The following is a 13,331-nucleotide window of genomic DNA, read 5'->3' as shown; positions in this document are numbered from 1 at the left end:
GACTAAAATGCAGGCCCTCCAACTTTGGCTACAGTCACTCTTTCTCTTTGCCACTCTGCCAAGAGTTCTTTCATATCACAATTTAGACAGTCTGGCTACGGGGTGAAGAGGTCACGTAAGGGAGGAACAAGAGGAAAGGTTAGCAAGAGAGAACCTGGACCCAGGTTGTGGAGGGCAGGAAGATAGGAAATGAGTCATGCAAAATAAATGTCACCTCAACGGTGGGTTCAGCCATCCTTGGGCGAAGGTCCTGAGGTGAAAATAAACATCAGAGCTCTTTATTTATTTAAGTGCGATTCCCACTGGGTATCCATGGCCTAGGGTCACTGTGTTCAGAGAAAAGGGGGAGAAGCTGCCAGGCATGGGAGGATGAGTTTCTGTATGATTATGTATTGTCCGAAATCCTCAATTATGCACAAGGGGAAGAAAAAGACCAAATGGAGCTTTGAGGACTCTTGAAATCCTGCCATATCAAGGGCTGTCAACAGACTTTAAGGGTCCAAGGCAGAGTACGAGATGAATGAAATGGAGTCTCCGTACGGATTTGAAGTTACAGAGGCAGGTAATTATCAGTCATCTAGTGTCTGGGCATCTGTGCCCTGAGATACCTCTAAATGTATTCTAAATCTGGGCTTATCCTTGGTTTAGAATAAGGAGTCTCAAATCACTATCAGTAAATCTCTTTCTCTCACCTTTGTTTTTGACTATTTTGTGTTGTCACTTAACCATTCATTTTATTTATTTCAAAATAGTGTGTAGGTGAGCAAATAATAACCAGAAAGAAAAACCTAAAACATAGCAACTAAAACTAAAACTCCACGATTTGGGCTACCATCAAAACCTGAAGAAATATTTTCAAATGTCATCTAGCTAATTAAAAACTAGCAAACAAAGCAAAAATACCATCACCATATCTTTTTATAGCCACCTTAAAATTTTTTTTAAGGCTAAGGATGAATCAGCAAATAAATTTTTGGAAATTTTCTCTTTTTCCTCTTGGGAAATTACACTTCTAAAACAGGCCCTTCTTACCCACTCTGTTCCTCTGAACAGGCATATAAATACAAGATCAAAAATAAACTCAATCAGGTCTACTTAAAATAAATAATGATCTGAGAAAAAAATAACTCCATCCCTGAAAACCTTTGTTAATGTTACACTCAATGAGTAATAGAAGTTTGTCAAGCAGAGAGACCTCTTAGAAGGGAAAGCTTCAGGCAGCAATGAGTACATCTCTGACAGAAAAATCAACAGCAGGATCAAGCTGGGACCAGATTCATTAACCATTTTGATAAAGTATTTGGAGAAGGTTAACGACATGGTGACTTCCCCTCTGAAAAATGCCAGGCTAATAACTACAAACTTCAGAAATATTTTATAAGGTTAGATGAGTAAGTAAAGAAGTGGCTGATAAATTTAAATGTGGTCTAATGCAAGAAAGTGTATGGAGGCTGGCCTCTGAGCTCGGCGATGGGTGAGCAAAGCGTGAATAGACAGTGTTCATTGTAGACATCAGCCTAGTGAGCTATTTGAGGTCAAAGAGATTGACAGAGACCTGGTCATCATCAGAATAAAATTTTACATCCTCTCACCTCCAGGTGAACAGCACTGTGCCCACCGACTTGTGGAGTATGGTACACAGTTCTGGTTTCTGTTCAGGAAAAGCCTGATAAAATTGGAGAAGGCTCCGGAAAAGGCAACAAAAATAATCAAGGGAGTAGATAGACTTTTATATAGGGCTAGATGAAAACATTGAGGCATTCGTAGAGAGAGGGTTCAAGAGGAGCTCTAAAATATAGGGCTATCCTCTTTTATCTAAAATAATGCAATATATGTTTTTCCAGATGGCTGGTGACTAAATCATCTCTTTCTGTTGTTCTTTCTTTCCTCTTTTTCCCCAGAAGAAGTCAGGGGTTCACAGTGAGCGTGAAGGACACAGGGGCTAGATAAAAAATACCAGGTCTGAACTGGAGAGAAGGCAGAACTGAAAGCGTGAAAGCCATACGGTTGGAGGCCTCCAAGATCAAAGATGTCCAACTCGGGCTCTGTACAGGCCCCCTGTGACAAGGGATATATTCTATGTGACAAAACATAGGCCAAAAGGCCATGGTAGAAACTTTCTACAAGATATCCTAATAAAAATCCTAAATCATAGAATGTTCCATTGTGCCCAAGACCTGGTTATGAAACCCTCTCAACCCTGTGGGACATGAAATAATCATAGAAATCACTAAATTCATGAAGGTCTGAGCAGCTAATTAGGAATAATGAAGATCAAATGAGGGAGGGGAGGTAGCATTTATTGAACAATTATTACATGCCAAATATTCATGTGATGCTCACAACAGCCTTGCAAAATAAGTATTCCTGTGCAGAGTTTGCAAATGAGAAAACCAAGATGCATGGAGACTAGTAAAGAAGGTAAACAATGGAAGCATGCAGAAAATTCTAAGCTGTTTGGAGCCATTTAAAAAACCCTTCCAAATGGTCTTTTTTGGTCATAATTATGCTAACTGTCCTACAGAACAGTATAGTTTTGTTTAGGTGAAAGTCACTACCAGCGCTCTATGACAAATCATCCCTTTGGGTTTTTCCTCAGTATGAAACTATCACTATGAATTAATATTTGCTTGCCTTCACCCACCTCCAGCTGATCACCACTCCTAAGGCTGAGAACAACATGTATGTGCAGCAGCGAGATGAGTATCTGGAAAGTTTCTGCAAGATGGCCACCAGGAAAATCTCCGTGATCACCATCTTCGGCCCTATCAACAACAGCACCATGAAAATCGACCACTTCCAGCTAGGTTCTCTTAAACATTTTAATTATATTATTGTTTTTCTCATGGTTAAGGTGGGACAAACTTTATGGGAGAGGTCAGTGGGGAATCAAAAGGAAGGGCTCACTCTTTGTGATAACAAGGTCAGATTGCCTAGGTATTTACATCATTGTTCCAGATGGTTCTAGTTTAAGGTTTGACACTTCAAAATGAAAAATATGCAAGCATGCGGTGGTTTGAAAGTCAGTAAGGTGGAGAAAAATGAGAGAAGTAATACAGTGGGGGGAGAACCAGAGAGGTATTCACAGGCTCTCTTCTGGATCCTGAGTCTTCTCGCCTGTGAGCAACACCATCTGATCTTCTTGCAGCCTTGATGCTGCAGGCGACTCACTCACAGACGGGGACCTGCCAGACCCTTGCAAGTACTTGATTCTGGCAAGGCTGGGGAGGGAATTAACCAGGGCTGAGAGAAGCTGTTAAGCTAAACGAAAAGTCACTGAAAATATGGACTGAACTGCACCCAAGTCCTTTTGGAGAGCACAAGAATTTGGCTAGATGTAGAGTTTTCACAATTTTTCATATTAATGATGCATGTGAGACTCGCAAGGCGCACAGCTCAGCGATGGGCAGCTGAGAGCCAACTCGCTGCCGCTCTCATGGGAACAGTGCAAGACTCACTGTGAGTGGTTCAGCCTCATAGTCAGAAGCCCCAGATGTACCCCACCCAGTTTGTTTTATAATTACTGTTGTCTCTAGGGCTTTATTTTTTAAGAAAATTTTTTTCTTATGTGCGTTCTCTACTTTTAAAAATTCTCTTTTTAACTATAGTGAAAATCCTTCATATTCCACTATTTGCATATTCTGCCTATTTTTCATAAACTATATTTCATCTGAAAACATCTGAAAGAATATAAAACATATTTTCCCTATTAGTTAACAGTTAACTTCAATACATGTAACACGTTATCTCACAGATTTTTCTGTCATGTGATCTTGGTATAATTGAACATATAACAGTGATAACTATGTCATGATAATGTCAATTGGATTTTAATATGGTCTAGCTTTCTAAATCATATTTTTTTTATTGTGGTAACAAGCCTTAACATGAGATCTACCCACCAACTAATTTTTAGGTGCACAATATAGTATTGTTGACCGTAGGCACAGTGCTGTACAGCAGGTCTCCAGAACTTATCAGGTAGAAGTTTCAGTTATAGATTCTCTGTCTTTGTTAGCTCGCTGCCCCCTGAGATAGCTCCGAAGGAAAATCAACAGCGCTCTTCCTAACGTCATATCATAAATCAGTATTGCTCAGTGATTGGTTTGTGGACCTTTATCCCTGTGCTGTGTGTATGTTTGGGAGGGAGAATGGGAAAAAAAAGGAGTGTCCTTACCTTAACTAAAATAACAATAATCCTACAAATAAAAGACACAAAAGAAGTTCTGGAGTCAAACCAACCGGTTCAAATCCACAGTCACAACTTATTTGTTGTGTGACCTTGGGCAAGTCACTTCCTAAGTCTCAGCTTAGAACTTAGTTCTGTCTATTTCACAGGCTATGCCGGAGATATAATAAGATAATGTAGGTAAATACCTGTCACATAATAAGTACTATTATTGTGTTCCTCATCAGCACCATTTGTTCTGACAGGCATGTGGAGATCAATGAGCTGTCGCAGGGACTAGAGCAGCCATAAGTGAAAAAGACTTGTAATTGCTTCCTACTAATTAGAGAATGTTGACAGCGAACCCTCACAACTGCTCTTCAAGGTCAGGCTGCCTTACTACTCCTGATGATAAAACTGAAGCCTCAGGGACTAACACTACAAAGCCATATATTCAGTGGTTAACTGGAATTCAAGCACTTGCTTCTGAATTTTCAAATGGTAGCCTGAGCCAGTGAGCTTAATTATAATCCAGATGTCTAGAGAGGAAGTAGGTATTCAGTCCAGTACAGAAACTGGTGCTGGCTGGTGATGAAAGCCTTCCTCCACCAGGTGTTCCCACTGTCAAATGTGTGATCCACCAACTCTTACGCAAAGAATTCTCATTCCTTATTTCAGAGAAGTTTGGAAAAAATCATTATATCTTTCACCTCAATCTCTATATGGTCCTAACTGTTATAAGCATCTGGTGCTGCCTTGGCAAATTGTTAGCATTAATCTTGCTGTTTTTTAGACATCTGGATTGAATATGAACTGTAGAGGGACTGAAGTTGTCTTTTGTGCCTTATTGGAAGTCAGGTATTGTGATTTGGGTGTTTGCCTCTCACTGAATGGCAGCTTGGACATGATTTGGGGGGCCTTTTATTTTGTTTCTCAACTAATTCCTGGAAGGCCTTTCTCTCCTTGTGTCATGTCCCAGGTTACCCTTATGGAAAGGCTGTAGTATTTTCAGCCAGGACTGGGAGTCAGCCATGGGAAAATATGAATTGCCAAGCACCGTGGTCTCAGTGAACCAAACTCCATCCTTGACCGATTTTCAGCTGGAAATATATCAGATGGCTTTACTTTCCTTAAAAATAAATCAAGTACTCTCTACTCTTCCAGACTTTTCCTGGGCCTTGAAAGCAGAGGCCCACATCCAATTACAGTGTGGGCTGTGCTCACCAGCTGGTCCATATTGCTAAATGTATTTGAACTATAGATGATGGACCTACAGATGCCAGGAAACTTGCCTTAAGATTTCAGGTATTACCCTAACAGAAGTTATTTATGCTTGGCCAAATTCCTGGTTTTGCCAGCCCAGAGTATATTATACACAAGAGTTTAGAACGACCTAACACATAAAGACATTCTTAATTGTTAGTGGTATTTAAAATACTGGTCTGAAATAGGAATATTGGTGTATGTGTTAAGAGGATGGATTACAGACAAAGTTCGTCAGATAGGAAGAAGTTGCTGGCAAAGACACTTTATTGAAGAATGAAGAAAGTGAGGAAAAATGTAGCAAACATGTTTCTTTCTTAGCAAAATACAGGGACAAAAAATATTTTGAGACTGATATTCGATTACCAAATTTTAAGGGCTAGAATTTTTATGGGGCAAAGGAAGTTCTTTGACAGCTTCTTTTGAAACAAGAAGAGTCCGAGGGTGTTGACCTTAAACAGATAGACAGCCAGTTATGTCTCCATATGAAAATGGGTTTATTTGGGATCAGCAAAGAATTGCAATTCCAGATCTGCAACCAGGGTGAGCCACCTGCAAATCCTCCAGCAGAAAGGGAGGAGAAACTCTTATAAGGAGGAAGAGGAGGTTGGGAAGGCTATTGTAAACCAGGAGTCCATTGGAGGAATTGGGAGTTCAATATGTAGTGACTTTTCATTGGCTCAGTTCTGACAGTCTCTCATTGGCTGAGCTTCTTGCCAGTCAAGAAGAGGAAGTCTTTCTTCTTCCTGTTGGGCTGGCAGAGGGCATGAGAACACACCCTTTTGGCCTCTGACTCAGATTAAATGAGGTTTCTGTTTATTAATTTCCACAAGGGTAATGGATAAAAAGGGAGATGGAAAAGTTGATGGAGGTGGAATGTGGCAACAAGGAGAGAAAGTGTTGATTCCTTATTCATATGAGTAAAGAATTCATAGCTGAATTTCTAAAATAACTTTTATTAGTGAGAATGATAGAACAGTTTTCAGCCTAAAATGCTCTTTCTGTCTTTGATCCTGTTGAAGAGAATTGTTCTTTATGAACAAGCCTCACAACTATCAGGATCCGGATCCGTAACAATGCAAAAATGCTCCTTTTCCTCAGGAGCACCTGAAAAATGGACCCTTTGCCCCAATTCCTCCTTTCATCACTGGTGACACTGCCTGGCAGCTGCCTTCTCTACCCTGCCACCCTGAGCTGGGAGGCAAGGCTGGGTGACTGATCAGATTTCCAGACACTGGCTGTCCCTCTCTGCTTATTCAGTCTTTGATTATCAATCATTCTGTGCCCTAGAGGCTAGAGAGCCTGTCCCCTAACTTGTTCAGTCATCCTATTCCACTGTCTTTGCTGCCTCTGACATCAAGTGTATGAGTGTCAAGATCAGCCCTTGACAATCAAGGAGCAAAAAGCACCTGATAAAACAATTGTTTGAAGAACATGGTGGAGGGATGTGCTCTTTCAATTGCAGTCATCAGAGGAGATATTGTAAATATCAGAGGATTTTGAAAATTGGGTGGATTTAATGGAGGGGCCTTGAACCTGAGTAGATTTTTCAACGGATGATGGCTCTATCAAGGTACTTTCTGTTTTATTTAATTTTTTAAAGAAACGATACTTTTTTTGGATTCCAAAGTCAAAGCTACATTAAAAGGTATAAAGAGACGAGTCTTCCAGCCATTCCTGACTCCTTTACCCTGTTACTCTCTGCCCCCCATAGGTACTTTTATGATTCCTTATTTATTAATTTAGTGCTTCTTTATACAAACACAAATAAATGTAATAACCCATATTTCCCTTCTTTTTACTTTTTTCACTTAAATATATTTCCTGGAAATCTTTCCTTATGAGTGTATGGAGATCTTCCTCCTTCTTTATTAAGTCATTGTGAGCTTCTGCCACAGTTTATTGAACCAGTCCCCTTGCTGATGAACACTTGGATTGTTTTCAGCATTTCGTTACTATAAACAACTTCACAATTAATAACCCTGTATGTATTTCACTTTATGTATGTAGATGTATCTTTATGATAGATTCTGAGAAGTAGGACTGTTGGGCCAAATGGAAAATGTATCTAGTTTTGGACGTATCTCCAGATTTCTCTCCATACAAGTTGTATCATATTGCAATCCGGCCAGCAATGTGTAAGAGTGTCTATTTCCCCAAACCTCTCCATTGAGTGTGTAATCAAACTTATGGGTGTTTTTAGCCAATGTGATATGTGAAAAGTAGTATTTTAGTGTAGTGTATTGTTGGGCAGCATTTCTTTTTTTATGAGTATGATTGAACATCTTTTCATATGTTTAAGGAGAATTTATATTTTGTTTTTAGTGTTCTTTGCTCGTTTTTCTGTTGGGTTGTTCGTCTTTTTAATCTCAATATGTAGGTACTCTTTATAAATTAGAATGAAAATTCAGACTCCCAAGTCCCCTTCCCACTCCAAGATACTGACCCAGTTTGAAGACGTGGTCGAGGAATCTTTTTTTAAAATGTTGCTTGAGTGATTCTGATTTGCAACCAGGTTTGGTCTTGAGCAGAGGGTTGGGCGTAGGATAGAAGGAAGAGAGGACTAGAAATGTAGATTGGCACCTAATTTTAGAGAATTTCTCATACCATGACAAAGAATTCGAACTTTATTTGGTAAACCATGTAAAGATTTCTGAATATATTTTTCAAATAAATTTTAAATAATGTTTAAGTTTTGGTAGAGTCAGTCTGTAGGACAGAGAAATACCTGGCAGGACTCATTCTTCAGATAGGATAAATTGCTCTTTCTAGGGACAAATGAGAGCAGCAGCTTTGTGATCAGGAGTGGCCATGCTAGTCCCAGCTATCAATTTCATCCAGTGGCTCATCCCACCGAGTGGTAGAAGGTAGGCAAACGACCCACTCAGAGAGTAAAATAGGAGCCAATGGATCAACTACAAAGCCATTTAAATTCACGTTCCAATCAAAAGGAAGTAAATCCCATAGCTGGAGGCCAAGGTTATCCTAACTGAAACAATCTACTACAGACTGCTCAGCAATCCTGGGAATATTCTTGAGATAAAAGCAATTCAGCCTCTGCTGGAGTTTTTGCTTCCATATTTATCCAATGCACAACCTAGAGATTTTTGTCCTGTGTTGACTCCTTGAATAGGACAGTTATATTTTAAGTGCATTATAAATATGTTTTGTTTATGTTGTACGTTACTCCAGAACAGGGTATATTAAGGTCCTGGGTGAATGGTGCAGTTTGGTAAATGACACGTAAGAGACCAGGATGCCAAAGGAAAATAGAATTTATTACTCACAGGTCCCAGGGAGGAAACTAGTGTGCCTCGCAAGGCCATAGGAAGAACATCAAGTTTTGGTCAGGAAGCAGAAGCAAGAGTGAGGGGAGAGCTAGACCACTGCCTTTATTGGGGTTTCCATGGGAAAGGCAAAGCAGGGCAGGGTGAACAGCTTTGGATTGGCTAGTTTGAACAATTTCAGCAGGGTTTGGGCTATGAGCTGGTCCCTAGCTGCCTGACAACGGGCCCTGAGACTATTAAAGCAGAGGAATATTGTCTCCCAGGGTGGGTGCCTGGGCCGGATAGAGGAGGTAAGGCTCTGGATTGGTTAGTTTGCATTTCAAAGACATGCTCCGGGCTGGGCCCTTTGCTCTCTAAGAATTGGCTAGCCCGGAGTGGGGCAGTCTCTCCTCAGCCAGAAGGGTTTTTTAAGATATCAAAGCATCATAATATATAGAAAATAAAAAATATGATTAATACAATTTGAGACCTCATATATGAAAAACCAAATTTACGAAATAAATGTATATGATATACTTTCTCAAATTACGCTTAGACTAGCTGTGTTTCAGGCTCACAAGATCAAAGGAAAATGTAAGAGTTTGATGGTGGGTTTTCTACACAGACCCAGAATTGCTTATCTTCTTTATCCCTCCCTACACTCTTCATTTGATATCTTTCTTAGGGGAGAGTATTCATATTACCAAATTGGTACCGAGTGCTAATTGTGTGCCAAGCTGTAAAGATATAAAAGATAACCAAGACTCAGTCCCTATTGATGAGTTGTTCTTATCTGGTAGGAAGATAAACATGTAAACAATTGGTTGCGATGCAAAGTGATAATTATTATTACAGAAGAATGTAAAAATGTCGTGAGTGCACAGGTGAGGTAAAGACAGGTTGCACCGGTAATTAGGAGTTCCCATGCGGACAAGGGCAGGGATAGCATTCCAGAAAGATAAAGCATGTTCCTAGAAACTGAAAATAGACGGCTGGAGCATAACCTATGGAAGAAGAGTTCAGGGATGAGCTAGTTAAGGTAGGCTCAGTCCAGGACATAAATGGCCTTGTATGCTATGCCAAGGATTTGGATTATCCTGTGGCACAGGGGCTCTCTGGCCTTAGAGTACATAACCATCACCCAGGAAACTTGTTAAAATGCAGATTCCTGGGCCTCACCATTAATGATTCTGATCTAAGTGGTCTGAATCCAAGGACCGCAATTTTAACATGTGCTCCAGAGGATCAGACTTTGAAAAATTGCCAGAAGAGATAGGGAATTTCTGAAGCAACGAGAGAGGCTGAAGAGGTCCAGGGACATTGGTGGAATGACCTCAACTTAGAGAAGGAGGGATGGGAAGAGGAGAAACCCTGGATATCACAGAGAAGAAGCAGTCATAGGTGGAAACTTCAAACGTAATGCCTGGCACACAGTTGGTATTTAATAAGTTGCAACTGAAGCTGAATTTTTCTGCAGTGTCATTGCTGTCTATCCTCAGACATGGAAAAGCAAATACATGAAGAAATTTACTACTACCTGAATTTGACCACTGACTTTGGAAGCTGGAGTTCTTAAAATGTGGGAAACTGGGCAAATGTCACGCTTGTAGGGCCAGTCCTTACCAGCACCCAACAGAGTTCACCCTCCCTCTCGTCCCTCTTCAGAAATCTTAGGTCTAGGGGGAGGCTGTGTGGAATGACCAAATCTCACTAAATGGACGTGGATCTGTGAATCATTTTAGCTGGATCCGGACCATGTGGACAGTTTATATATACAATGTGTCCTAAAGAATGTTTGTTTCTAAGCCCTGGAACCCTTGACAAGGGCTAGAGAACTTTGGCAGAACTTGAATACACTTAATAAGAAGCTGCTGAATTTATGTTGCTTTTCCAAGCTAAAGAGAACCTCTTGCTTACCCAGCCCTGATTTAGACAGAATGCAGAGTGTAACAGAGACTTGTGGCAGGAGCAAGCAGCTGGAGACGAGAGCTGGCCTCACATGCACCTTCTTCAGAATTTGGCCAGAGATGGACTCTGTCTTACTGTAGAATTACCCTCAACCTAGTTGGATCCAGTGTTGATCAATGTTTTCATTCTTTTTCTTTGGCAGATTCTCTCTGCACAAACATTCATTTGGGATGTACATATTTCTGAAGGCTGGGAGTGCAAACTGTTTCATTTCTAATGTTCAGTCAAAACATTTCAGAAAATATTTTAGTTGAAAGGAGAAACCAGACCATGAAATTGGTTTCTTGCCATCTGCTAGTAGAACAAAGTTTGGCTTGAATCTTGGTCCTAGGTCCTCTCTGTCCTTGAATGTGATGTATTTTGGTTAAGTAGACAGAGTACTGGTTTGGAGTGAGGCCGTACTACCTGAGTCCTAACCCTCACTCTGTTATTAAGTAGCAATGTGAACTTGAGCAAGTTGCTACCTTCCTGGGGTCTGTGTTAGGTTGGTTCCCTGGAAAACAGACTTTGAGACTCTGAGATTTGCATGCAGGAGGTGAATGGGGAATATTCTCAAGAATAATGCCTATGAGGGGTGAGGAATACAAGAAGACAGAGGGTAAATTTAAATTGTAATGCAACTGACCCTTCAGAGTTGGTACTTTGACGCAAGGGGAATAGCTTTTATATCTACTCCCTCCCGCACTGCATCAACCATCGAATGTGGGCTGTCTCCTAGTAAGAGTGTGACTTGGGGAAAGGCAGCTCTTTTCTAAGGAGAGCAATTTTCAGAGAGGAATTCGGCTGCTAACACTTGCAGAAGCCTTAGTTCTGAAGGTAGGATCCGGATAGCACACCTCAGTGTTCACTACAGTTCCTTATTTCATCCTCAAAAATGTGACTGGGTTGGGCCAGATGATGTCCTTATCAGTTATCTACTGCCACCATAAGGCTATGTAATAAAGACACACATACCTCAATGGCATACAACATTAAACATTTGTTTAGTCACAGGTCTGTAGTGTTCAGCTGATCTGGGCTGGGCTGGGCTAGGTTTGTTCATGTATTTGCAGTCAGCTGCCTGTTGGCTAGGGGATTCTGCTAATCTTAGCTGAGCTTGCACACATGTTAGGGGTCAACTGGCTGTCAGTTGATCTGGAACAGTCCTGGCTGGGAAGAGTCAGAGTAATTTGGCTTGACTTATCCTCCAGAAGACTAGTGTAAACAGGTTCTCATGGCGATGGCGGAGTCAAGAGCAATCTCAAATATGCAGGCCCATTTCTAGCCTCTGTTTATTAATTTATTCTAGCGTCATTTGTGCTAACATTGTCTAACCCGGCCAAAGAGAGTTGTACAGATGAGCTCAGAATCAAGAGGTAGTACAGCTCAACCCATTCGCTGTAACAGGGAGCCGCAGTTACCAGTAAAGTGTAGGTATAGGGACGGTGGAGAATTGGGACCATTTTTGAAATCTACTACAATCTCCAGCTTCCTTCCATCTCAGCTGTTCAGTGGTTTTTGTGACTTTATCTGTTAGGTAGATGTTAATAGTCTAATTTTGATTCCAATTAGAAACTTGAACACTGTCCAAGTTACTTTTCTCTGAATCCAGCACCCAGCACAGAATCAGCTCAGGACATTGGTGACGAATATTTTGTTGAATGAACAAAAGCAAAAATGAGTGTATGTTGAGAATGAAAAATGGGAAATCCTAGGTTCAAGATAAAATCTGGTCTATAAAGTCTTAGAATCAGGACATTAGTTGTTAAGGACATTTCAAAATCAGTTTTTAAATGATTTCCTTTATTATTGTTATTATTATTATTAATCACAAAGTAACATTTGCTCCTTGTTAAAATTTAAATAACATAGACATGCATAGAGTAAACAGTGAAAGCTTCCACCTCACCTTTCCCCTCTACCCAGCAGCAACCACTGTTATCAGCTGTGTGTCCTCCTGGACGTTTTCCTGTGATATTCCCATGTGGGTGTATTTTCTTTTGCTTTATTTCCTTTTAACCAAGAATAAAGTCATACTGTACATTTTATTCTGCAACTTGCTATTTTTATTCAGTGAGATATACTAAAAACCAACAGCATGAATCTAGCAATTCATTCAAAAAGGTACATTAAAAATAGTTTGTGTTTATGAGGCATGTCATTTTTCATTTCATTGACAGTGCTCGGTTCTCATATAGGCTCTCAGCTCTCATGCCGTTGGACCACCTCCAGCAAGAACTGTTGTGATTTTGGGGAGAAAAACAGGTTCTTTCTCCTCTCACTTTAATCTGCTTGGGAGAATCAGGCTCTGTGTTTATATACTTTCAATGGTCCTAATCAAATAAACCACAGTAATAGTTAAATTGTAATTGTCTTCCTTTTATCAATAAAAGAGTAACAGTCTACTGTACTCAAGATACATAACCTCTGTATCTGCAAAATTGTGGTTGTTTCTACTGCGGTACTGTTTTTTGGGTAGCAATGTTGAGAATAACTGATAGACTCTCTTCCCTAGTATATCCATTAGCATCATTTGTTAACTTTAACTTTTTCATGTTTTTCTTAAATACAGGGAATTATTTTGCAGATAAAAATTTTAGTAGGGTTGAGGGAAACTGTGACTGAGTGGGAGGGAAGAAGCAAATAAAGCTGTCCTATCATTTCAAAATACTTTCCAGACACAGTAG

The 13,331-nt window shown here is 40.3% G+C and overlaps 1 protein-coding gene across 4 annotated transcripts in view; it reads left to right on the top strand.

The window, feature by feature from the left end:
- The window catches only part of CCDC80 (coiled-coil domain containing 80), a 35,214-nt gene that overhangs the window by 8,781 nt on the left and 13,102 nt on the right, over positions 1-13,331 (top strand). For all 4 annotated transcript variants that reach the window (XM_014838657.3, XM_014838655.3, XM_014838656.3 and 1 more), the window contains exon 3: positions 2,651-2,807. In XM_014838657.3, coding sequence (XP_014694143.1) covers positions 2,651-2,807 — 157 coding nt within the window. The remainder of the gene's footprint in view (positions 1-2,650; positions 2,808-13,331) is intronic.

The sequence above is a fragment of the Equus asinus genome, chromosome 5 (genome assembly GCF_041296235.1).
Source record: "Equus asinus isolate D_3611 breed Donkey chromosome 5, EquAss-T2T_v2, whole genome shotgun sequence".
NCBI lineage: Eukaryota > Metazoa > Chordata > Mammalia > Perissodactyla > Equidae > Equus > Equus asinus.
Note: the sequence above shows the minus strand (reverse complement) of the source record. Positions and strands in the feature narration are given on the sequence as shown.